Here is a 23210-nt window from a genome sequence, read left to right on the forward strand (position 1 = left end):
TCAGTCACATAAGTACGCCTTTTACCCATCTGCCTTTCGCTATAATCTGCTGTTTCTTGAGGACAAAATAGTGTATCTCACTCACCCCTTTTTTATTTAGTAGTCAGTGCATGGCCTAGATTTAGAAGGTGGTCAAAATGTCAAGTATGGAGTAAAAGAAAAAGAGAGCATTTTTTTAATATTGCTTGTTAGGAAGCTCCCTGCAGGCCTTTGGAGGCTGAAGGCTTTTTAACTATAAGTAGTTTTTCTTTTTAGCTTAATTACTCACTCCTGATAAAGAGATAAAACAAGGTGGGGGATAGATAGCACAGTGGTTACGCATGCCCCAAAGGTCCAAAGTCCTGGGCTCAATCCTGCCCCACCCCCAGCTAGAGTTGGGCCAAGCTGTGCTCTTGTGGCTCTGTTCTTCTTCTTCTAGCGTTTGCCCTTCTTCCGTAGCCAGTCAACAGCGTCAGGTTGAGCCTGATGTGGCTCTGTGATTCTGAATAAATCCTGATTTCTGAGGGAATTGTTTACCTCTTTCCTAATTTATCAAGAGAATGATGTGAAAAGGCTCCTAACGCCTGACCACTACCAGGAATGTAGATTTTTTTCTCAGGGCACCCTCTAGCTCTCAGGCCCCCCACCTCTATGTCAGCAGAGGGCTTCCCTGCTGCTGTTCCAGCTCCTGAGGGGCAACAGCAATGGAGACCCACAGTTGTGACTCCATGAGGCTTCAGTTCTCCTCCCTTCAGCAGTCTTTGCTGAGAAAACTCAGACATTGGAGGTGGTGTTTCAAGGGGCAGAATGCCAGACTGGTGTGGTTCCAGTTGCTTCAAGTACAAACAGACTTTTAGACCCAGGAATCTCTCCTTAAGCCTCTCTCTGTCACGGGCCACTTGGCTTTGCACTCATTCGTGGCTTATTGGGTTCCTAGAGAGATCCCAGTCTTACCTTGTTGCATTCTCTGGTGATCTGCTCTGGTGATTCCTAGTTGACCACGGAGAGCCATGAAGCCTAAATTGCTTTAAACTGTCATCATATATGATGTTGTCTTAAAGGGGACACCACACATTCTAATATTATTATTATTTAAAAAATAATATCTGTGTATTTATTATTGGATAGAGACAGAGAGAAATTGAGTGGGGAAGGGGCATAGAGAAGGGAAGAGAGAGACACCTGCAGCCTTGCTTCACCACTCCCAAAGCTTTCTCCCTGCAGGTGGGGAGCAGGGGTTTGAACCTTGTGCACTGTAATGTGAGCACTTAACTAGGTGCACCACTGCCTGGCCCCCAAATATTACCTTTTGAAACCAAACACACAACTATGGTATGGATTTCTCTTTCCTATTCTCCTCCTTCTCCTTCTCCTCCTCCTCCTCCTCCTCCTCCTCCTCCTCCTCCTCCTCCTCCTCCTTCTCCTCCTTCTCCTCCTCCTCCTTCTCCTTCTCCTCCTCCTTCTCCTCCTTCTCCTTTTCCTTCTCCTTCTCCTTTTTCTCCTCCTCTTCTTCCTCCTTCTCCTTCTCCTCCTCCTCCTCCTTCTCCTTTTCCTTCTCCTCCTCCTCTTCCTTCTCCTTATCCTTCTCCTCCTCTTCCTTCTCTTCTCCTCCTCCTCCTTCCCTTTCTCCTCCTTCTCCCACTCCTCCTCCTCCTTCTCCTCCTTCTCCTCCTCCTCCTCCTCCTTCTCCTCCTCCTCCTTATTATTACATTGGGAAAGTTGTAGGGAATAGAGACAGTAAATTGTTTGCTAGTTTGACTAAACAAAGAGCTGTCTAGGAGTTAACAAAGACAAGACAAAAGAGATTTGTGGGGGTCATCAGCAATCATTATTTATTATCTAAAGTAATTGCTTTCTAGGAATTATAATTCCAGAGCAAATCTAAAAGGCCAGTGTGTTTACTGAGATGGGTCTTCATTTCATCTTCAAGGAGCCATGCCAAGGTACCAGAATTGAATGCAAGCAGACAATTCAGCACTCTGGCTGAGCTCCTTCAACTGAGAGTCTGTCTACAAATACTGATAACTGTCTGCAAAGTCTTGTGGCAAATGGGAGTTTTCTTCTAACTGGAAGCCATGAGGTCTGCTAACCTAATTCTAAAAAGACTCTAGGAAGTATTTGTCTCAGATGCTCTGCAGTTTGTATTATGTCCAAAGTATCTAAAATAGTAGACTGTTTATTTGTTAATTGAAGTTATCCAATGGATACAACATACATTAATATTTTTAAAAAGTGATTGATTTATTTCTTTATTAACATGAGAAAGACAATCAGAGCATCTCTCTGACATATCGAACTCTGTTGTCAAAGCAAAACTCTAGCCACTGCATTAACTCTTAGGCTGGGACATGAACCCCGGCCCTTGCATACCTTAATGTGTCCTCTTAACCAGCCTGGCCCCTAATCCTAACATTGTAAACTTGTGTTGATGTGAGTAGCCCATAGCTCAAGTTCCAAGAGGACATGAGAGCCATTTAGAAAAGGGAAGTTCTTGGCATCAAGCCTAGGATGTATGTCTACTTCTTGTCTGGCCTTCCCCAAGCTTGGAAAATAAAATCTAGTTTCCTGGGGGTCCGACGGTAGCACAGCGGGTTAGGCACACGGGGCGCAAAGCACAAGAACTGGCGTAAGGATCCCAGTTTGCGCCCCTGACTTCCCACCTGCAGGGGAGTCACTTCACAGGTGGTGAAGCAGGTCTGCAGATGTCTGTCTTTCCCTCCCCCTCTCTGTCTTCCCCTCCTCTCTCCATTTCTCTCTGTCCTATCCAGCAATGATGATATCAGTAACAACAATAACTACAACAGCAATAAAACAACAAGGGCAAGAAAAGAGAAAAAAAGAAGAAAGAGAAGAGTAAGGAGAACAAGAAAGGGAAGGAGAAAGACAATTCTAGGGAGTCGGGCGGTAGCGCAGTGGGTTAAGAGCACGTGGCGCAAAGCACAAGAATCAGCATAAGGATCCTGGTTGGAGCCCTCGGATCCCCAGCTTCCCTTCACAGGCCATGAAGCAGGTGTCTATCTTTCTCTCCTGCTCTCAGTCTTCCCCTCCTCTCTCCCTTTCTCTCTGTCCTATCCAACAATGAACGACATCAACAATAACAGTAATAACCACAACAAGGCTACAACAACAAGGGCAACAAAAGTGGGGAAAAAAGGCCTCCAGGAGCAGTGGATTCATGGTGCAGGCACTGAGCCCCAGCAATAACCCTGGAGGCAAAAAAAGAAAAAAAACCACACACACAAAAAAAACCTAGTTTCCCTCTCAGAAGAGGAGTGGTGAGTTAAGGATTTAACCCAAATAGATCCCAAGCTGCCTGAAAGGAGTTACTCTTTCCCAGCATCTAAGCATCAGTCTCTTTGTCAGGCCCCTCTGTTCTCACCAAGCCCAGGGAAATTGATTTCTGCTTTAGTGAGCTAAAAGTTATTCTGTTGCAGATGAAAGGCCGCCCCATTTGTCAAAGTTTTCCTTTATGGCTAAGTAGCACGGTAGCACATCTCTCCTCTTATTCATGTCCGGAACCTTTTAAATTCCTCCCCAAACCCCTGAATTCTTGGCTATTCTGAGATTCTATAACTTCTCTTTCCCCCCCTCACCTTTTTCTTATCTCTCTTCTGCCTGACTCTCATTTATTAGAGGTGTCTGCTGGAGGCAAGAGATGCTCTGTTCACACACCACAGCTTTATTTGTTATTTATTATATATATATTTATTTATTTCCTTTTGTTGTCCCTGTTGTTTTATTGTTGTAATTATTATTGATGTCGTTGTTGCTAGATAGGACAGAGAGAAATGGAGAGAGGAGGGGAAGACAAAGAGGGGGAGAGAAAGACAGACACTTGCAGACCTGTTTCACCGCCTTTGAAGCGACTCCCCTGCAGGTGGGTCTTGAACCAGGATCCTTACGCCTTTATTTATTTCAGGTGTCTCTCTCCCTCTCTATCTCCCCCTACTCTCTTGATTTCTGGCTGTCTCTATCATATATATATAGTATGTTTTTGGAGAGGTAGCATAATGGTAACACAAATGAAGACTTACACATCTAAGGCACCAAAGGTCCCAGGTTCAATTCCCAGAACCACCATAAACCAGATCTGAGCCCAGCACTCTGGTAAAAAAAACCAAACACAAATAATAATAAAAGCACACGTAAAAATCTCCCTGATAGCATTCACGGATTGAAAGTAACATCACATGTAAGCCAGTCTACCTAAGGTTTTATAAAGCACAAGAGGTTTTCATTGTTTGTTTAGCTGTTTTTATCTGATGCCACATAGAAAGAATAAAACTATCCATTTTCATTATTTTATTTCCAGAGAAAATGTGACAAGTGAAAAGGTCAGTGCATAGAGTCCATTGAGTGCTTTGCCTTACACAAATTCCTCACGTACTAATACTTGTCTGAACACACATTTCATGAATCAGTGAACTGACATTTATTCATGTATACCTAGAAATTAATGAAAAAGGAATGATTTTGACTTCTTACTTGCATGAGTGCCAGTTTAGCAAGAATTACACACCTGAACTTTGCTAGAAGACTCCTGTAGTCTTCTCTTGACATAAGAAATTAATGGTTGGGGGAGTTGGGTGGTAGCGCAGCGGGTTAAGCGCACGTGGTGCAATGTACAAGGACTGGCATTAGGATCCAGGTTTGAGCCCCTGGCTCCCCACCTACAGGCAGTGAAGCAGGTCTGCAGGTGTAAAAAAAAAAGAAATGAATGGTTGGGGGCCAGGTGGTGGCACACCTAGTTGAGCACACACATTACAGTGCACAAGGACCCAGGTTCAATCCCCAGGTCCCCACCTGCAGGGAGAAAGTTTCATGAGTGGTGAAGCAAAGCTGCAGGTGTCTCTCTCTCTGTCTCTTTCCCTTTCTGTTTTTCTTTCTTTCTTTTTTTTTTTTTTGATTTTAAGGTTTTATTTATTAATGAGAAAGATAGGAGGACAGAGAGAAAGAACCAGACATCACTCTGGTACTTGTGCTGCTGGGGATTGAACTCACAACCTCATGCTTGAGAGTCTGATGATTTATTCACTGTGCCACCTCAGGGACCACGTCTCTATCCCTTTCTTTCTTTTTAGAATTTTAAAATCTTTCTTTATTTATCTTATAGACACAGCCAGAAATTGAGAGGGAAGGGGATATTAGAGAGGGAGAGAGACAGAGAGACACCTGCAGCCCTGCTTCACCACTAGTGAAGTTTTTCCCCCCTGCAGGTGGGGACCAGGGACTTGAACCTGGGTCCTTGCGCATTATAACATGTGCGTTCAACCAAGTGTGCTACCACCTGGCCCTATCTCTCTCCCTTTCTTTTTTTTTTTTTAATATTTATTTTATTTATTTATTCCCTTTTGTTGCCCTTGTTGTTTTATTGTTGTAGTTATTATTGTTGTTGTCGTTGTTGGATAGGACAGAGAGAAATGGAGAGAGGAGGGGAAGACAGAGAGGAGGAGAGAAAGCTAGACACCTGCAGACCTGCTTCACCGCCTGTGAAGCGACTCCCCTGCAGGTGGGGAGCCGGGGTTCGAACCGGGATCCTTATGCCAATCCTTGTGCTTTGCGCCACCTGCGCTTAACCCGCTGCGCTACAGCCCGACTCCCTCTCTCTCCCTTTCTATCTCTCCCCTTGCCCTCTCAATTTCTCACTGTCTCTGGCCAGTAATAAAAACAGAAAATAATTTTTAAAAACAAAAAAATAAATTAATGTTCACAGGTACATACATAAGTTAAGTTAAATTTACAGTTTGAATTAAATTATGGATCAAATTTGAGTCTCATAGATGTAGTTTATTTATTTATTTATTTTAACCAGAGCACTGATCAGCTCTTGGTAATGGTGGTACAGGAGATTGAACCTGGGACTCTGGAGCCTGAGGCATTAGAGTCTCCTTGCAGAACCATTGTGCCATCTACCCCCCCACCCCCGAAACGATGGAGTCTTTTAAAAAAATATTTATTTATTTATTCCGTTTTCTTGCCCCTGTTGTTTTTTAGTGTTGCTGTAGTTATTATTGTTGTTATTGATGTCGTCCTCGTTGGCTAGGACAGACAGAAATGGAGAGAGGAGGGGAAGACGGAGAGGGGGAGAGAAGGAGAGAGAGACACTTTGCAGACCTGCTTTACCACCTGTGAAGCGACTCCCCTGCAGGTGGGGAGCTTGGGACTCCAACAGGGACCCTGATGATGGTTCTTGTGCTTTGAGTCAAGTGCACTTAACAGGCTGTGCTCAGGCCAGACTCCCCATGGAGTCTTTTTATATGTCTATTTTGTTGTTATTGTTATTGGTGTTTCAAGGCTCTGAGCCAACTTTTTCATAAAGAAAGTCAGAGACAGACAGAGGAAACATACCACAGCACTAAAGCTTCCAGTGTGGTGGGAGCAACTCTGCAACCTGCCTTGCTAGGCCATGGCAGGGCATGTATGCTCACAGCTGAGCTATCTTTTTCTAAATTATTATTTATTTATTTTTAAATGGTTATTTATTTAATTATTTATTCCTGTTGTTGCCCTTGTTTTTTATTGTTGCAGTTATTATTGTTATCATCATTGTTGGCTAAGACAGAGAGAAATGGAGAGAAGAGGAGAAGACAAAGGGGGAGAGAAAGACCTGCTTCACTGCCTGTGAAGCGACTCCCCTGCAGGTGGGGAGCCGGGGGCTTGAACCGGGATCCTTACTCTGGTCCTTGCGCTTTGCGCCACCTGTTCTTAACCCACTGCACTACTGCCCAACTCCCAAATTATTATTTATTTTATAATGATCAACAAGACCGTAGGACAAGAGGGATACAATTCCACACAATTCCTACCACCAGAGTTTCATATCCCATCCCCTGGTAATGACCGCACTGGTAATGAACAGTGGCAGGTGAAAGTACTTTGGAAGATACCAGGAAAAGTGGGTTTTGTTTGTTTGTTTTGTTTTGTATTTTTTTCCAGCTATGACATCATCTCCTCAGACAATAACTTGGATCCATCTGCATATCAGATTTCAGGCTCAGGGGAAAAAAAGATAAAGAAAAAAAAAACCTAGTATAGCCACAGGCCCTTTGGAATTTAACTAAAATATGCCTACTAGCTATCTACAAAATGGAGGATTCCCTCAACTCTTCATCTGAACTATTCCAGCTTTTAGGTCCATGATTGGTCAACAATTTGTTTGGCTCTGTATGTTAACTCTCTTTTCAACTACCAGGTTGAAAATGCTAGCATGATACCAACTAGCATGATGCTAGACTTCCCTGGACAGACAAACCCACCAATGTGTCTTGGAGCTCCATTTCCCCAGAGCCCTTCCACACTAGGGAAAGAGAGAGGCAGGCTGGGAGTATGGATCAACCTGTCAATGCCCATGTTCAGCAGGGAAGCCATTACAGAAGCCAGACCTTCCACCTTCTGCATCCCACAATGACCCTGGGTCCATACTCCCAGAGGAATAAATAATAGGAAAGCTATCAGGGGAGGGAATGGGATATGGAGTTCTGGTGTTGGGAATTGTGTGGAGTTGTACCCCTCTTACCCTTGGGTTTAGTCAATGTTTCCTTTCTATAAATAGAAAATTAAAAATAAAATAAAATAAAAATAATAATAATTCCTATTTCCTACTCCTTCTACCTCTGATGAGATAAGAATGTAAAATTTCAGGGGGTCGGCGGTGGCGCAGTGGGTTAAGCGCACGTGGCGCAAAGCACAGGGACCGGCGTAAGGATTCCGGTTCGAGCCCCCGGCTCCCCACCTGCAGGGGAGTCATTTCACAGGCGGTGAAGCAGGTCTGCAGGTGTCTATCTTTCTCTCCCCCTCTCTGTCTTCCCCTCCTCTCTCCATTTCTCTCTGTCCTATCCAACAACAAAGCAACGTCAACAATGGCAATAATAACCGCAAGGAGGCTGCAACAACTAGGGCAACAAAAAGGGGGAAAAATGGCCTCCAGGAGTGGTGGATTCATGGTGCAGGCACCGAGCCCAGCAATAACCCTGGAGGAAAAAAAAAAAGAATGTAAAATTTCATAGGAAAAGAGCAAAATAAACTATTTTAGGCACACACAATAAAAGAAACTATAATACAAACCAAGTAGATTTTACAGGTCAAAAAAAAAAAAAGGAAACATTAACACAGCTTCAGTTCAATTGCTTGATCTCATTATGCACGTAGGCATCTCTAATTCTCAAATCTTTTAGCGTGGTGTTCTATCTTCTTAGTAATAAGTAGCCCCGCCCCCATACTCCCTCAGGGAAATGCTGAGCAAATCTTGCTGAAGTCCACTGCACTGCATTTCCTCAGTGACCCTGAAATAATACAAAATTTACACTCCAGCAGTTGCAATGCTCATATTTTACCGGCAATACCATTTTGTTTGCTGATTTAAAAAAATATTTTTAAAGCAAGAATATGGTATAGGTCTAAGTGTTTTTGTGCTCATTTAACTTGGAGGAGTTTATTGATTTAGAGTATTGGTAGGAAAGCACAAAGCCTAGACAGTTTATTCTCGCTATTTTTGAAATTATTATTGCAAAATCTCTGTGTTCATTTTATTTTGTTTATAATTTTTATATAATTTTTGGTTAGGATTTTTTTCTTAATTGTAGGAGAGATAGAAGCAGGGAAAGAGATTTGGAGAGATGGAGAGAGAGAGAGAGAGAGAGAGACTAGAATATACTGGAACACTTGAATAATTATCATCTCCCATGACTGATACTAATTACCAGTGGCAAAACTGATTCCATTATTCACATTGAAATCATCAGCTTCGAAAAGATTCTATTTGCTTCATATGTTTTAACTTTTTATATTCTTGTGGTTTATAAAAGTAGAACAAGAATCTATGAGTTTCAGTTTAAAATCAGGAAAGAAGGAACATGTTGGGGGAAGGAGAATTTAGGACTCAATTTTCATTTTTTAAAATTTATTTATTCATTCCCTTTTGTTGCCCTTGTTGTTTTATTGTAGTTAATATTGATGTTGTTGTTGGATAGGACAGAGAGAAATGGAGAGAGGAGGGGAAGACAGAGAAAGGGAGAACTGCAGACTTGCTTCACGTGGGACTCCGCTGCAGGTAGGGAGTCAAGGGCTTGAACCGGGATCCTTACGCCGGTCCATGAGCTTTGTGCCACCTGCACTTAACCTGTTGCACTACCGCCCGACGCCCAACAGTTTTCATTTTTTAAAACCTCACTTGAGCATACATGTTACCATGTACAAGAACTGGTCCCCACTTTTAGGGACAAAGCTTCTCCAGTGGTGAAGGGCTGCAGGTGTCTTTCTTTTTCCTTCTCAATCTCCCCTTCCCTTCTCAATTTATCTCTGACCAGTCAGATAAGAAAGAAGGAAAGAAAAATAGATATACCCTTAATGTATAATGTATTTGCTTGTAAGCAGATGTTTTACTAAGCATGAATCCAGGGGTGAACAGTTGGGTCTGAGTGAATGATAAATAAAATGGGTCCCTGGTCTCAGAGAGTCATTGTAATGAAAAAGGCAAGTACAGAGGCCGGGTCGTAGCACAGCAGGTTAAGTGCACATAGCGTGAAGCTCAAAGACTAGTGCAAGGATCCAGGTTTGAGTCCTGGCTGCCCGCCTGCATGGGGTCACCTCACAAGGAATGAAGCAGGTCTGTAGGTGTCTTGTCTTTCTCTCCCCCTCTCTGTCTTCCTTTCCTCTCTTAATTTCTCTATGTCCTATCCAAAAGCAACAGTAGCAATAACAACCACCACCACCACAACAACAAAAGGAAAAATGGCCTCCAGGAGCAGTGGATTTGTAGTGCAGGCACAGCAATAACTCTAGAGGCAAAAAAAAAAAAAAGTAGAAAAAGGCATGTCCAAACAGTCTCTTTTCTTCTTATAATAATTAGGTGTCTAGCACATATCCATGTTTAATTTACATGTGGGTTGAACAGGTCACTTTTTTTCACTTTAAATACAGCAAAAATATTATTATTTATTATTATTATTTTAATATTTATTTATTTCCTTTTGTTGGCCTTGTTGTAGTTATTATTGTTGTTGTTATTGTTGTCATCTTTGTTGGATAGGACAAAGAGTAATGAGAAGATGAGGGGAAGACAGAAAAGGGGAGAGAAAGATAGACACCTGCAGACCTGCTTCACTACCAGTGCAGCAACTCCCCTACAGGCAGAACTTGGGGCTTGAACCAGGACCCTTATGCTGGTTCTTGTGCTTTGCGCCATGTGTGCTTAACCCGCTGCGCTACTGCCTGACCCTTGAGAGCCAGGAATTCTTTTAAAGTCTTACTGAGATATAAAATGAGAAGGTGGAGAAAATTTACCATAAGGGTGACTTGTGACCTACCACACTGAGATAATTCGCGAGTAAATTGTTTCTTTGTCTTTTGTATACATGATTAACAGAGGCTTACAGAATGGTAAGATTTCAGGAGTACAATTTCACACCCACATCTGCTCAGGATAAGTCACTCTACCTTCCACCAAAGTTCTGTGCCCTTTCTAACCACCATAGTATGCCATTGCTCAATGATGATTTAAAGCTGTCTTCTGTGAATATCTTTCCATTTCAAATAAACAGGGCTAATTTTCTTAGTAGAGGAAATGGCTAGCATAATTATCTACTTATTTTTGTGCTTTAGGCTAATGAACCCAAGGTCTGGCATTCGTGTAGTACTGCTAAGCTGGTCCTGAGTCCAGTTTTTCATTCTGTAGTTCTTAGGGTTTTTGTTGTCATTGTTGGAAAAAAGAGAAATAGAGTGGTCCGGGAGGTGGCGCAGTGATAAAGCTTTGGACTCTCAAGCATGAGGTCCCAAGTTCAATCCCTGGCTGCACATGTGCCAGAGTGATGTCTGGTTCTTTCTCTCCTCCTGTATTTCTCATGAATAAATAAAATATTTTAAAAAAAGAACATTATAGTTTTTAAAAAAAGAGAGAGTAACAGAAAGAAGAAAAATAAAATTAAACTTACCTTCCAAAGGGTTCCCTTGAAGTAGCAGGGGTCAAACCCAGGGCTGTATAAGGCAGGAAATTTTGCCAAATGAATCTTTCCTGGCCCAAGAATTATCATACATTGAAAAAAAATTAATGAAAAGAGGAGGCCAAGTGGAGATACACTTGGTTAAGGGCACAATGTATTGTAGTGTACAAGGACCCAGGTTCAAGCCCCTGGTGCCTGCCCACCTGTAGGGGAGGAAGCTTCATGAGTGGTGAAGAAGGACTGCAGGTGTCTCTCTCCCTCTTAATTCATTTCTGGCTCTATCCAATAATAAATAAATATATTAAAAATAATTTTTATATTTATTTTCCCTTTTGTTGCCCTTTTTATTGTTGTTGTAGGTATTGATGTCGTCATTGTTAGATAGGACAGAGAGAAATGGAGAGAGGAGGGGAAGACAGAAATGGGGAGAGAAAGACAGACACCTGCAGACCTGCTTCACCACCTGTGAAGCGACCCCCCTTGTAAGTGGGGAGCCGGGGGCTTGAACCGGTATCCTTACTCTGGTCCTTGCACTTTGCGCCATGTGCACTTAACCCGCTGCGCTACCGCCTGGCTCCCAAATAAATGTGAAAAGCAAAGGCAACTTTAAGATCAACAAAACACTATGAAAAAAAAATGCTCCAGGGCCAGACATTAAAGCACCTAGTGGAATGGGATGTACATGCTACCTACCATGTGCGAGGACATGCTTCAGTCCCCCAAGGACGTCCATTCAGCCCCCCAGTTCCCACCTGCACAGGGCTTCAGCTGTCATTCTTTTTTGTTTTCCCTTTCCATAACATATCCTCTTTCCTCTCAATTTCTCTCTTACCATTTTATATAGGAATCCTTGATAAGCATTTGTTTAACTGTTCCATACAGAGAGATCCTACAAAGGTTCCATACAGTTAGGGACTCAGATATTCCTGGATTCAAGTCACAGCTCCATCTTGGGTATATCAATGAATCTACTTTTCTCAAAAATGCCTGTCTTATAAACTTAAGAGTTTGAGAACCAGGTGGTGGCACACATATTACAGTGTGCAAGGGCCCAGGTTCAAGCCCCTGGTCCCCACCTGCAGGGGAAAAGCTTCCTAAGTGGTGAAGCAGGGCTGCAGGTGTCTCTTTGTTTCTCTCCTTCTCTATCTCCCCCAACCCTCTAGATTTTTCTCTGTCTCTATCCAATAATACATAAAAAGATTTTTTAAAAAGGGATTATAATAAAAAATAAATTTGAGGGGCGTCAGGTGTTGGCTCAGCGGGTTAAGCGTACATGGTGTGAAGCACAAGGACTGGCTACTTTGTGCCCCTGGCTCCCCAGTTGCAGGGGAGTAGCTTCACAGGCAGTGAAGCAGGTCTGCAGGTATCTATCTTTCTCTCCCCCTCTCTGTCTTCCCCTCCCCTCTCCATTTCTCTCTGTCCTATCCAACGACAATGACAATACTACTAACAACAATAACGATTACAGCAACGATAAACAACAAGGGCGACAAAAGTGGCCTCCAGGAGCAGTGGATTTGTGGTGCAGGCACTGAGCCCCAGCGATAACCTTGGAGACAATAAATAAATAAACAAATAAATACATTTGAGGATTTTACTGTGTGTGTGATATGAAATATAAGAGACACCACAAGAACTTAGTTCACTGTTGTTATAGACCATTGTGAGAAGATCTTAATTCTCTTGTTAGGAGGAACGTCTTAGAATCCAGAGCAAAAAAGGAAAAAAAAAATTGAAGGAAATTCCTCAGGGACAAACAAGAGTTTCTACATAGCCATAAGAAGTCACCTGAGTGGCCCGGGAAGTGGCACAGTTGATAAAGATCTGGATTCTCAACCATGAGGTCCCGAGTTCAATCCCCAGCATCACATGTACCAGAGTGATGTCTGGTTCTTTCTCTCTCTGCCTGTCTTTCTCATTTATAAATAAATAAACTCTTTAAAAAAAAAGAATTCACCTGAAATTAGGTCCCTTGAACCTGTAAGTATTTAGTCATTAAGATTCGCTGACATGGTTTGACATTTTCTAAATTAAGAAACCATATATGTAATTAATACATCTATTATAACTGATCTACAGTCACATTATTAGAGAGGCAAGAAGAATTAGAATAGAGTTCTGGCTAGACTAGCACTTTACTATTTTTTAATTTTTAAGGATGTTTTATTTTTATTTACTTTTTAAAAAATTGTTATTAGTGATTTAATAATGATTAGCAAGGTTGTAAGATAACAGGGGTACAATTACACACAGTCCCCAATATCAGAGTCCCATCCCCTCCATTGGAAGGTTCCCTATTCTTTTTTTTTTAAAAAAAACTATTTTTTAAATATTTATTTATTTATTCATTCCCTTTTGTTGCCCTTGTTGTTTTATTGTTGTAGTTATTGGATAGGACAGAGAGAAATGGAGAGAGGAGGGGAAGACAGAGAGAGGGAGAGAAAGACAGACACCTGCAGACCTGCTTCACCACCTGTGAAGCGACTCTCCTGCAGGTGGAGAGCTGGGGGCTCCAACTGGGATCCTTACACTGGTCCTTGTGCTTAGCGCCACCTACGCTTAACCCTCTGCACTACTGCCCAACTCCCCAGCAAACCTATTCTTTATCCCTCTGGGAAGATGGGCCAAAATTCTTTATGGGGAGCAGAAGGTGGGAGTTCTGGCTTCTGTAATTGTTTCTCCACTGGACATGGGTGTTGGCAACTGGATCCAAACCCCCAGCCTGTCTCTATCTTTCCCTAGTGTGGCAGGGCTCTGGGGAGGGGACGTTCCAGGACACATTGGTGAGGTCGTCTGCCTATGGGAGGTTAGGATAGAGTCATAGTAACATCTGCAACTTGGCAGCTGACAGGTGGTAAGATAAAAAGCAAATTTTTCAATAAACAGGCACTCGAAATTGGGAATAGGATGAACAAAACTTAGGGGTCTTCATTTGGAAGGAAGCTGGGAAGTCTTTATTTAGGTATGTTCCATGTGGCCCGTACTTTTAGCTCACCTACATGCTAGCTGTCAGGCTCAGGCAAAAGGTCTTTATTTATTTTTTCCCAGAGCACTGCTCAGCTTTGGTTTATGGTGGTGCAGGGAATTCAATTTGGGACTTCAGGGCCTCAGACATGAAAATCTCTGTGTATAACCATTATGCTACCTACCCCTGCCCTTACACTTGCACTTTAATAACCCTTTTCTCCAGCAATCGTGAGCCTACAGCATTGTTAAAAACGCCATATCGGAACAAAACATACAACAGAATTTAAAATAGGCAATAGGAAGAAGCACTAAGTAGGCACGAGCACTGGGAATCAGTAGATTTTTAGACTTCTAAAGGTGTAGAAGTTTGTGGTTAGAGAATGAGATTGCTGAACTTGAAACCATAGATGAAAAACTGAGAAGATGAAAGAGATCTAAGTGGTTGTGCCATACTTCATCTAAGTGATTCCCAGATAACCTTGTGAGATAGTCAAGTCAGAATAGCAAGCTTAAGTCGACATACTAGCTATGAGCCTCTAGAAACTACTCCAAAAATGTCTTTTAAGAATCTACTGTGTGGGAGTCGGGAGGTAGTGCAGCGGGTTAAGCGCATGTGACACGAAGCGGAAGGATCCTGATTCGAGTTCCTGGCTCCCCGCCTGCAGGTTGGTCGCTTTACAGGCTGTGAAACAGGTCTGCAGATGTCTGTCTTTCTCTCCCCCTGTCTTCCCTTCCTCTCTCCATTACTCTCTGTCCTATCCAACAACAGCAACAACCACAAAAATAATAATAACCACAACAATGATAAAACAACAAGGGCAACAAAAGGGGAAAAATGGTCTCCAGGAGCAGTGGTTCCTGGTGCAGGCACTGAGCCCTGGCAATAACTCTAGAGGCAAAAAAAAAAAAAAAGGTACTGTGTGTGTGTTGGGGGGAGGTAGGGGTGTCAGGGGTCGGGCAGGCGATGGCACGCCTTTTGCACTCACAGTACAGTGCCCAAGGACCCAGCTTTAAGCTCCTGGTCCCCACCTGCAGGGGTGAAGCTTCATGAGTGGTGAAGCAGGCTGCAGCTGTCTCTCCTTCTCTCTCCCTTTCTATGTCTCACTCCCCCCTCAACATTTTTCTGTCCAATAATAAAAAATAAAGAATAAACAAACTTAAAGAGAATCTACTGTGCTTTTTATTACACCAAGCTAAAATTGAAAATTTGTTTTTCATGTCTATAAAAACTATATTTTCCATTAGATATATTTTGTCTTTTCTATAAGAGACTGAAACTTTCCTTGAGCCCACATGCTACAGTGTGAGAGGACCAGGGTTCAAGCCCCTGTTCCCCACCTGCAGGGGGATATCTTCATGAGTGCCAAAGCAGCGCTACCAGTTTCTCTCTCTTCCCTCTCAATTTCTCTGTCTCTATTCAATAATAAATAAATTAAATATTAAAAAACTAATAACATTCAAGTTCTTGGCATAATCATAGGTTGTTTTTTTTCTGTTATATTTATTTGCTTTGGAACAAAGTGTATTGTCTGTGATTTCTGGTTTACTTTTTAGAGAAATAACTTACAGCTCTTGGTAATATTATTGTTTTCTGAAACCACTCAGTGTTTATAGTAGTGATTTTATTCATTTTGTAAACATGCCTCTGGAGGCTGGATCTGCCTTGAAGAAAATCCTTTGCAAATAAAACATAAGGTTATGATTGATACAGACTTACTTTCAATACTTCTCCTTTTCCTCGTTTTCCTCCTCCTCCTTCTTCTTCTCCTCCTCCTTCGCCTTCTTCTCCTCCTTCTCCTTCTTCTTCTCCTCCTCCTCCTTCTCCTCCTCCTCCTTCTTTTTCTCCTCCTCCTCCTCCACTTACTCCTCCTCCTCCTTCTTCTCCTCTTTGTTATTTAAACACTTTCAAAATTTCTAGCAGTTTATTATGATCAATTTACAGACATTCTGTGACATTTATAAACTATGTATAGTTAGTATCTTTCAATTGATTATGTAAAATAAATATTCCTTTATACTATAGGCTTGTTTTTCCAGATACTATATCTAAACTTCCTCATTTCTTATGTATTGATATTAACCAGATATACTTTCTTTTTTTAATTTATTCTTTTATTTTTTAATTTTTTTTATTTATAAAAAAAAGGAGACATTAACAAAACTTTAGGGTAAGAGAGGTAGAACTCCACACAATTCCCACCACCAGCTCTCTGTATCCCATCCCCTCCCCTATCCCCTCCCCTCCCCTGATAGCTTCCCTATTCTTTATCCCTCTGGGAGCATGGACCCAAGGTCATTGTGGGGTGCAGAAGGTGGAAGGTCTGGCTTCTGTAATTGCTTCCCCGCTGAACATGGGCGTTGACAGGTCGATCCATACACCCAGCCTGCCTCTCTCTTTCCCTAGTAGGTTGAGTCTTTATTTTCTTTATTGGGGGGGGGGGGGGTCAGTTCTTACTAGTGTTATTTCCCCCATACTTGAAGGTAGATACTTTTTCTTTATGAGAGGTTTCTAAAAAATAGAAAGAAATAAAAAAAAAAGAGAAAAGGTTTTTTCTTTCTAAGATATAGTCAATGTTGAATAGCTAGAACTGGCCTGCTTAGTGCTCTGGATTTGCTTACTGCTGGTGTGTGTTCTGTCTGTAGCTGGGATGACAGCAGTTCTGTGAGCAGTGGCCTCAGTGACACCTTGGATAATATCAGCACTGATGACCTAAATACCACCTCCTCAGTCAGCTCCTACTCCAACATCACCGTCCCTTCCAGGAAAAACACTCAGGTGAGAACTATCTCCATTCTCATCCAGAATCAAAATTTCCTTCCCCCAGTATTTTAAATTAAATGAAAAAAAAAAAAAAGAAAAACAGCATCACCCTTAGTCTGAAACATTTCATAAACTCAGACAACATTATTTAAAAGTCTATACTCTTTTTGGATCTGTATTGATCGTTATGTTATTATTATTTAGATATTTTTGTTACAATATTTTTATTTATTATTGGATAGAGACAGAGAAATTGAGAGGGGAGGGGAAGTTAGAGAGGGAAAGAGACAGAAAGACACCTGCAGTCCTGCTTCACCACTTGAGAAGCTTCCCCCGTGCAGGTGGGGACCGGGGATTTGAACCTGGGTCCTTGTGCACTGTAATGTGAGCACTCAACCAGATGCTACCACCTGGCCCCCAAACTCTTTCTTTCTCTCTTTCTTTCCTTTCTTAATTTCTTTCCATCTTCCTTTCTTTCTTTCTTAATTTGATAGTAGATAAATTGAGAGGGAAGACAGAGAGAGACAGAGAGACACCTGTAGCCCTGCTTCACCACTTGTGAAGCTTCCCCCCTGAAGGTGGGGAGCTGGGGCTTGAACCTGGGTCCTTATACACTGTAATGTGTTCCCTTAACCAGGTGCACCACCACTTGGTCCCTTGTACTGATGATTTTTTATATTGGTCTCACATTGTATCTCTTGAAAACATTAAATCATGAGTGAATATGAGATGATTAAATTTGGTCTTATCTGACTTTCCCTTGACAGATGTCATAGACAATTCCACCTTCCCTAGAGTGTTTAATTGGAGTTTTCTGCACATATTTATTCTGACGCTGTCTAATAAATGTCAGTGAGAATTGTGTGGCTAAAATTGATGTAAATTAGGTGAATACAGAGATAAAAACAGAGGAGTCTTTAGCATTCTTTGAAAATAGAAATTAATTCTTTTTTTTTTTCAGTCATCTCACTGAAAGTGCATTCCAATGCCCAGTTCCCACTTTTATTTAATTTATTTTTTTACCACTCCCATCCCCACCCAGATAGATATCTGCTATAGTTCTCCCACAGTCTTGGAAATAGATTGACATTATTTTTTTTCACATGGGTGTGTTCAATCATCTCTATTCTGCATATGATTCATGAAACCAACCTAGAGTTGCCCTTCCCCTCCTGACTTACTTCACTGAGCATTATCTCCTCCAATTCTATCCCCCCCTTTCAAAAAGTGGATGGGACCCTCATTCCCTCTCGATAGGTCCTTCTGCACAAAATTTTTCCTGTAACTCTCTCTCCACAGTTGAAGACAGATTCGGAGAAACGTTCTGTAGCAGATGAGACATGGGATTACAGTGAGGAACTGAAAAAGTCCGATGAAGACTTTGCCAGCCCCGGAGACAGTAGTGGCAAGTGGAAAAGTGTTACCTCAGGACTCCCAGAAGATTCAGAGAAGACAGGACAGAAGGCTTCCCTGTCTGTGTCACAGACAGGGCCGTGGAGGAGAGGCATGTCTGCTCAAAGCGGGACACCGTCTAGGCAGAAAGCCACGACAAGCACACTCAAGACCCCGGGTAGGCCTGTCTTATTGCATCTGCTCTCTGAAAGTATTCTTATTGATCACTCCCATTCAGTCTTCCTCCTCTAGAGTAACCATTTCCTTTTTTCGTTAAGATTCTTCACACATGGGGCCCGTGGGTGGCGCACCTGGTTAAATGTGTGTATTACTACTCATAAAGACTCAGGTTCGGGAGTGGGACGGTAGCGCAAGGGTTAAGTGCGGGTGGCGCAAAGCGCAAGGACCAGCTCAAGAATCCCGGTTTGAACCCCGGGCTCCCCAATAACAGAGGAGTCGCTTCACAAGCGGTGAAGCAGGTCTGCAGGTGTCTGTCTTTCTCTCCTCCTCTTAGTCTTCCCCTCGTCTCTCCAATTCTCTCTGTCCTATCTAACAATGACATAAACAACAAAAACAATAACTAAAACAACAATAAAAAAACAAGGGCAACAAAAGGGAAAATAAATATTAAAAGTAAAAAAAATAATAATTAGAAAAAAAAGACTCAGGTTCAACTCCCCAGTCCCCACCTGCGGGGGGGGGGAAAGCTTCATAAGAGTGAAGCAGGGCTGCAGGTATCTCTGTCTCTCTCCCTCTCTATCTCCCCTCTCAATTTTTCTGTTTCTTAAAAAAAAAATTATCTCTGTATTTTCAACTCTTTTTTTAAACCAAAGTTTTCCGTCCTCTAACTGTTGACTACAGCAACCTAGAGACCCCATCATAATTTGGGGGCTAATTGAAGGTTCTTTCTTTTTCTGGTTATGTGGCACTAAAGAAAGAAAAAGATGCTTAATAAACCCAGGATTGTTTTTTGTTCTGCTTTCCTTATGAATGTTTGGAATATGTAAGCTATTTGTCCGACTGATTTTCCTTACTTGACTCTATTATCTTTTTTTTGATTTATTGATTGCATAGAAACAGCCAGAAATCAAGAGGGAAGAGGGAGAGAGACAGACACCTGTAGCCCTGCTTCACCACTTGTGAAGCTTTGCCCCTGCACCAGGGGCTTGAACCTGGGTCCTTGTGCACTGTTAATGTGTGCACTCAACCATGTGTGCCACTTCCCAGTCCCCTTCCTCACTGATTTTTTTTATTGTTGTTGTAGTTATTATTGCTGTTGTTGTTGATATTGTTGTGATTGGATAGGACAGAGAGAAATGGAGAGAGGAGGGGAAGGAAGACAGAGAGGGGGAGAGAAAGATAGACACCTGCAGACCCGCTTCACCACCTGTGAAGTGACTCCCCTGCAGGTGGGGAGCCAGGGGGGCTCGAACCGGGATCCTTAAGCCAGTCCTTGCGCTTTGCGCCACATGCGCTTAAACTGCTGCACTACAGCCCGACTCCCTTCCTCACTGATTCTGAGAGTGAAGAACCATTGCTTTCCTCTAGTAGGCTGGAGAGTGAGAGACTCAAAATGTCATTTGTTAAGTTAGACTTTAGGAAGGAATAAAATTGGAGAGAGTTCTGCCAAGTTGCTCCAACTCTCTTCCTGTAGACCTCTCTCCCTCTTTTGGGAATAATGCCTGATTTTAAACAGTGCCAGCCTCCTGAAGGACTGATCCAACTGTAAAATCTCCCAGACATTCAAGGAAGTCATTGGATGGGCACATAGCTTGATGGTAACAAGTGAAGTTCTTATAAAGGAAGAGAGTTGCAGGAGATAAGCTGTGTACACAGCACACAAGCATGGTGTTTTTTTTTTTTTCTCTTCTCCACTGCCCAGCATGATTTATCTAGCGGCCATATTTGGGTAGCTCTTACTCAATCTCACTGGGATATGGATGGACCTATGCAGATTGAAAATAATGAATATATACAGGGAATATTGTCTTTAGTCCCCTTTTATGTTTTATTTATTTATCTGATAGCTTAACAGGACACAAAGAGAGGGAAAATGAGGAAGAGGGGAGCCCTACTTCACCACTTGTAAAACTTCCCACTTCCCACCCCACCCCCACCCCCGCAGGTGGAGAGTAAGGTTGGGGGAGGGAGGGAACTTGAACCCAGGTCCTTGGGCACTGTAATGTAAGCACTCACTGGGTGCACCATCACGCAGTTCCTAGGAACATGTTTTGTGCTTTATTTTTCTAATTTTAATTTCTATTACCTTTATATATTTATTGGATAGAGATAGCCGGACATTGAGAGAGAAGGGGGAGATAAAAAAGGAGAGAGATAAAGAGACACCTGCAGCCCTGCTTCACCGCTTGCAAAGCTTTCCCCCCCACCCCTCCTGCAGGTGGGACCAGGGGCTTGAAGCTGGGTCCTTGCGCACTGTGGCATTCACGCTCGACCAGGTGCGCCACTGCCCTGCCCCAGAACATACTGTTTACAGGGACTGTAGTTATGAAATCAACTCGTGTAAGCACATGCACGTGTGTGTATTTCTCCCTGGTCAGGCAAAACGGATGATGTCAAAGCTTCTGAGAAAGGGAAGACTCCTCTGAAAGGATCATCTCTCCAGAGATCTCCATCAGATGCTGGAAAAAGCAGTGGAGATGAAGGCAAAAAGCCCCCATCCGGCATTGGAAGATCCACAGCTACTGGTTCGTTTGGGTTTAAGAAGCCAAGTGGGGTTGGTTCCTCGACCATCATCACCAGCAGCGGTGCTACCATCACCAGCGGCTCAGCCACCTTGGGGAAAATCCCCAAATCTGCTGCCATCAGTGGGAAGTCAAAGGCAGGGAGGAAAACCAGTCTGGATGGCTCACAGAACCAAGATGACGTACTGCACGTCAGCTCTAAGACATCGCTGCAGTACCGAAGCTTGCCCCGCCCGGCCAAGTCCAGCCCCAGTGGGATCCCCGGCCGGGGTGGACACAGATCCAGCACCAGCAGCATCGACTCCAATGTCAGCAGCAAGTCTGCGGGTGCCACCACCTCAAAACTCAGGGAGCCCACCAAGATTGGATCTGGGCGCTCCAGTCCGGTCACAGTCAACCAGACAGATAAGGAGAAGGAAAAAGTCACAGTGTCAGATTCAGAGAGTGTTTCATTGTCGGGTTCCCCTAAATCGAGTCCCACCTCTGCCAATGCCTGTGGGACACAAGGGCTCAGGCAACCAGGCTCCAAGTATCCTGATATTGCCTCACCTACGTTTCGCAGGTAAGGGTGCGCAGGACACTGGGGACGCGTGGCATGCTATGTCTTTGGGTGACATCCTTTTTTTAGCTCATTCTCTAAAACAAGATGTATATGTGTATGCTTATAGGAGTGTGTCTATCTCTCCTAAGATGTATATATCTTTTCTTAATATATTTAATTTTAGTGAAAGAAAAAAGGATAGAGAAAGATAGATCGAGAGAGAGAGAGAGACCGAGACCAGAGAGGTCCAGGTAGTGGCACAACTGGTTAAGTTACATTACAGTGTGCAAGGACCCAAGTTCAAGCCCCTGGTCCCCACCTGCAGGGAGAAAGCTTCACGAGTGGTGAAGCAGGGCTGCAGGTGTTTCTGAGTCTCTTTCCCTCTCTATCTCCCCTCCCCTCTCAAATTCTCTCTGTCTCTATCCAATAATAAATAAATAAATAAATATATTTAAAAAAAATAACAGAGTGAGAGACCAGAGCACTGCTCAGTTCTGGCTTATAATAGTGCAGGAGGTGGGGTGGATTGAACCTTGAACTTTAGAGTCTCAAGTATAAAAGTCTCTTTGCATAACCATTATGCTATCTTCTTATTCTATCTCACTCTAAGAAGAGTGAGGTCTAGCAATTTGATCCGATGAATATCTATCGAGGGTTCAAGGTCATTTTTAGCAAAGTTTCAATATCAATGTCATGATAACATGAGTAGCATGAACAATATTTTATAAAAGACTCATAAAAGAAAAAATAAAGACAGCACTACCGAGGGACAGTGACAAGCAAAGGAACAGCCTTACAATTTCCATAGATGTGCATCATTGCTTTCTGAATATATATATAGAAAAAAAAAGGCAATATGGATTTAATCTTTATGATGTGGGTATTAATGTTTAGTATTTGTTCTCACACTGACTTTTAATGGGTTGGCGATGGTGAGCGTGGATGAATTGGGCTGTTTGTAACAGCTTCTGTTGGGCAGACATATAGTACTATATCTTATATCTTGACTTACAAAGCCTGATATCACTGACATAAGTCAGAATCAGCCCGGTGTTTTGCTACAGGAAAACAACTAAACAAGGCCCAGTGATGACTTAACAGGCCCAGTGACAAGTAAACAGGCCCAGGGACAACAAAGCAGGCTGTGTTTTCTAAGTCTCCCTCAGCTTTCTTTGGCAGGAATGGGGTAGGCAGACAGCACAGCTCCTACCATGTGCAGGATGCAATACAGTGAGTTTGCCTCTGAGAATGCATTGCTTTTAAATGTCAGTGTTCTAGGCATCAGGGAGATGTTTAAGCTAAAGTCTTGGGACACATACTTAAGTATTCTTCTTCATCTCTGAAATGCTAAACCTTGATTTATATCCCAAGACATATTAGGTGTTTCTACTATTTGTTTTCTCTTAAACCGGCACAGCCATGCATCTAGATATCTGCGGAAACGAGGGTCTGGAAACATTTTACTTTCATAGTTAAGTGATCTCAGAGACATAGATCTTTAAAAACCTAGAGGTTCTATTCCTCAGAAGACACGGTTCATCTTGCAATGTTGAGGCTCATCGGAGCAAATAAACTGTGGTTTGTCTAAGAGTAAATATTTCTGTTGCTTTAGCAAAAGCTAATAGTGCCCTCCAGTGGTCCATTACTTCTGAAACAATTTCTCCTGTTCGTCATGAGTTTTCACACTTAGGACATGACAGATTTCATTGCAACTGAATTCGTGATCATTGTGCCATCACTTCATATCACTTTATTTCCATACTTACATGAATCTAGTGCTATCATCTGCTTCATTCACAAAACTAAAATGTTTTCTGAGCGAAACTCCAGACTGTAGTTTAGCACCACCTGCGTTTCCTGTCACATCAGGAGTGTGTGTTTGATCAGCGCTGGTGACTGGGATAAAAATCCCTGCTCTCCTTGGAGAGAGA

At 42.6% G+C, this 23210-nt stretch overlaps 1 protein-coding gene across 6 annotated transcripts in view; it reads left to right on the forward strand.

The window, feature by feature from the left end:
* Window positions 1–23210, forward strand: part of NAV3 (neuron navigator 3) — a 666403-nt gene that overhangs the window by 508495 nt on the left and 134698 nt on the right. For all 6 annotated transcript variants that reach the window (XM_060191355.1, XM_060191352.1, XM_060191353.1 and 3 more), the window contains 3 exons: window positions 16527–16659; window positions 17944–18214; window positions 20595–21300. In XM_060191355.1, coding sequence (XP_060047338.1) covers window positions 16527–16659; window positions 17944–18214; window positions 20595–21300 — 1110 coding nt within the window. The remainder of the gene's footprint in view (window positions 1–16526; window positions 16660–17943; window positions 18215–20594; window positions 21301–23210) is intronic.

The sequence above is a fragment of the Erinaceus europaeus genome, chromosome 5 (genome assembly GCF_950295315.1).
Source record: "Erinaceus europaeus chromosome 5, mEriEur2.1, whole genome shotgun sequence".
Taxonomy (NCBI): Eukaryota; Metazoa; Chordata; class Mammalia; order Eulipotyphla; family Erinaceidae; genus Erinaceus; species Erinaceus europaeus.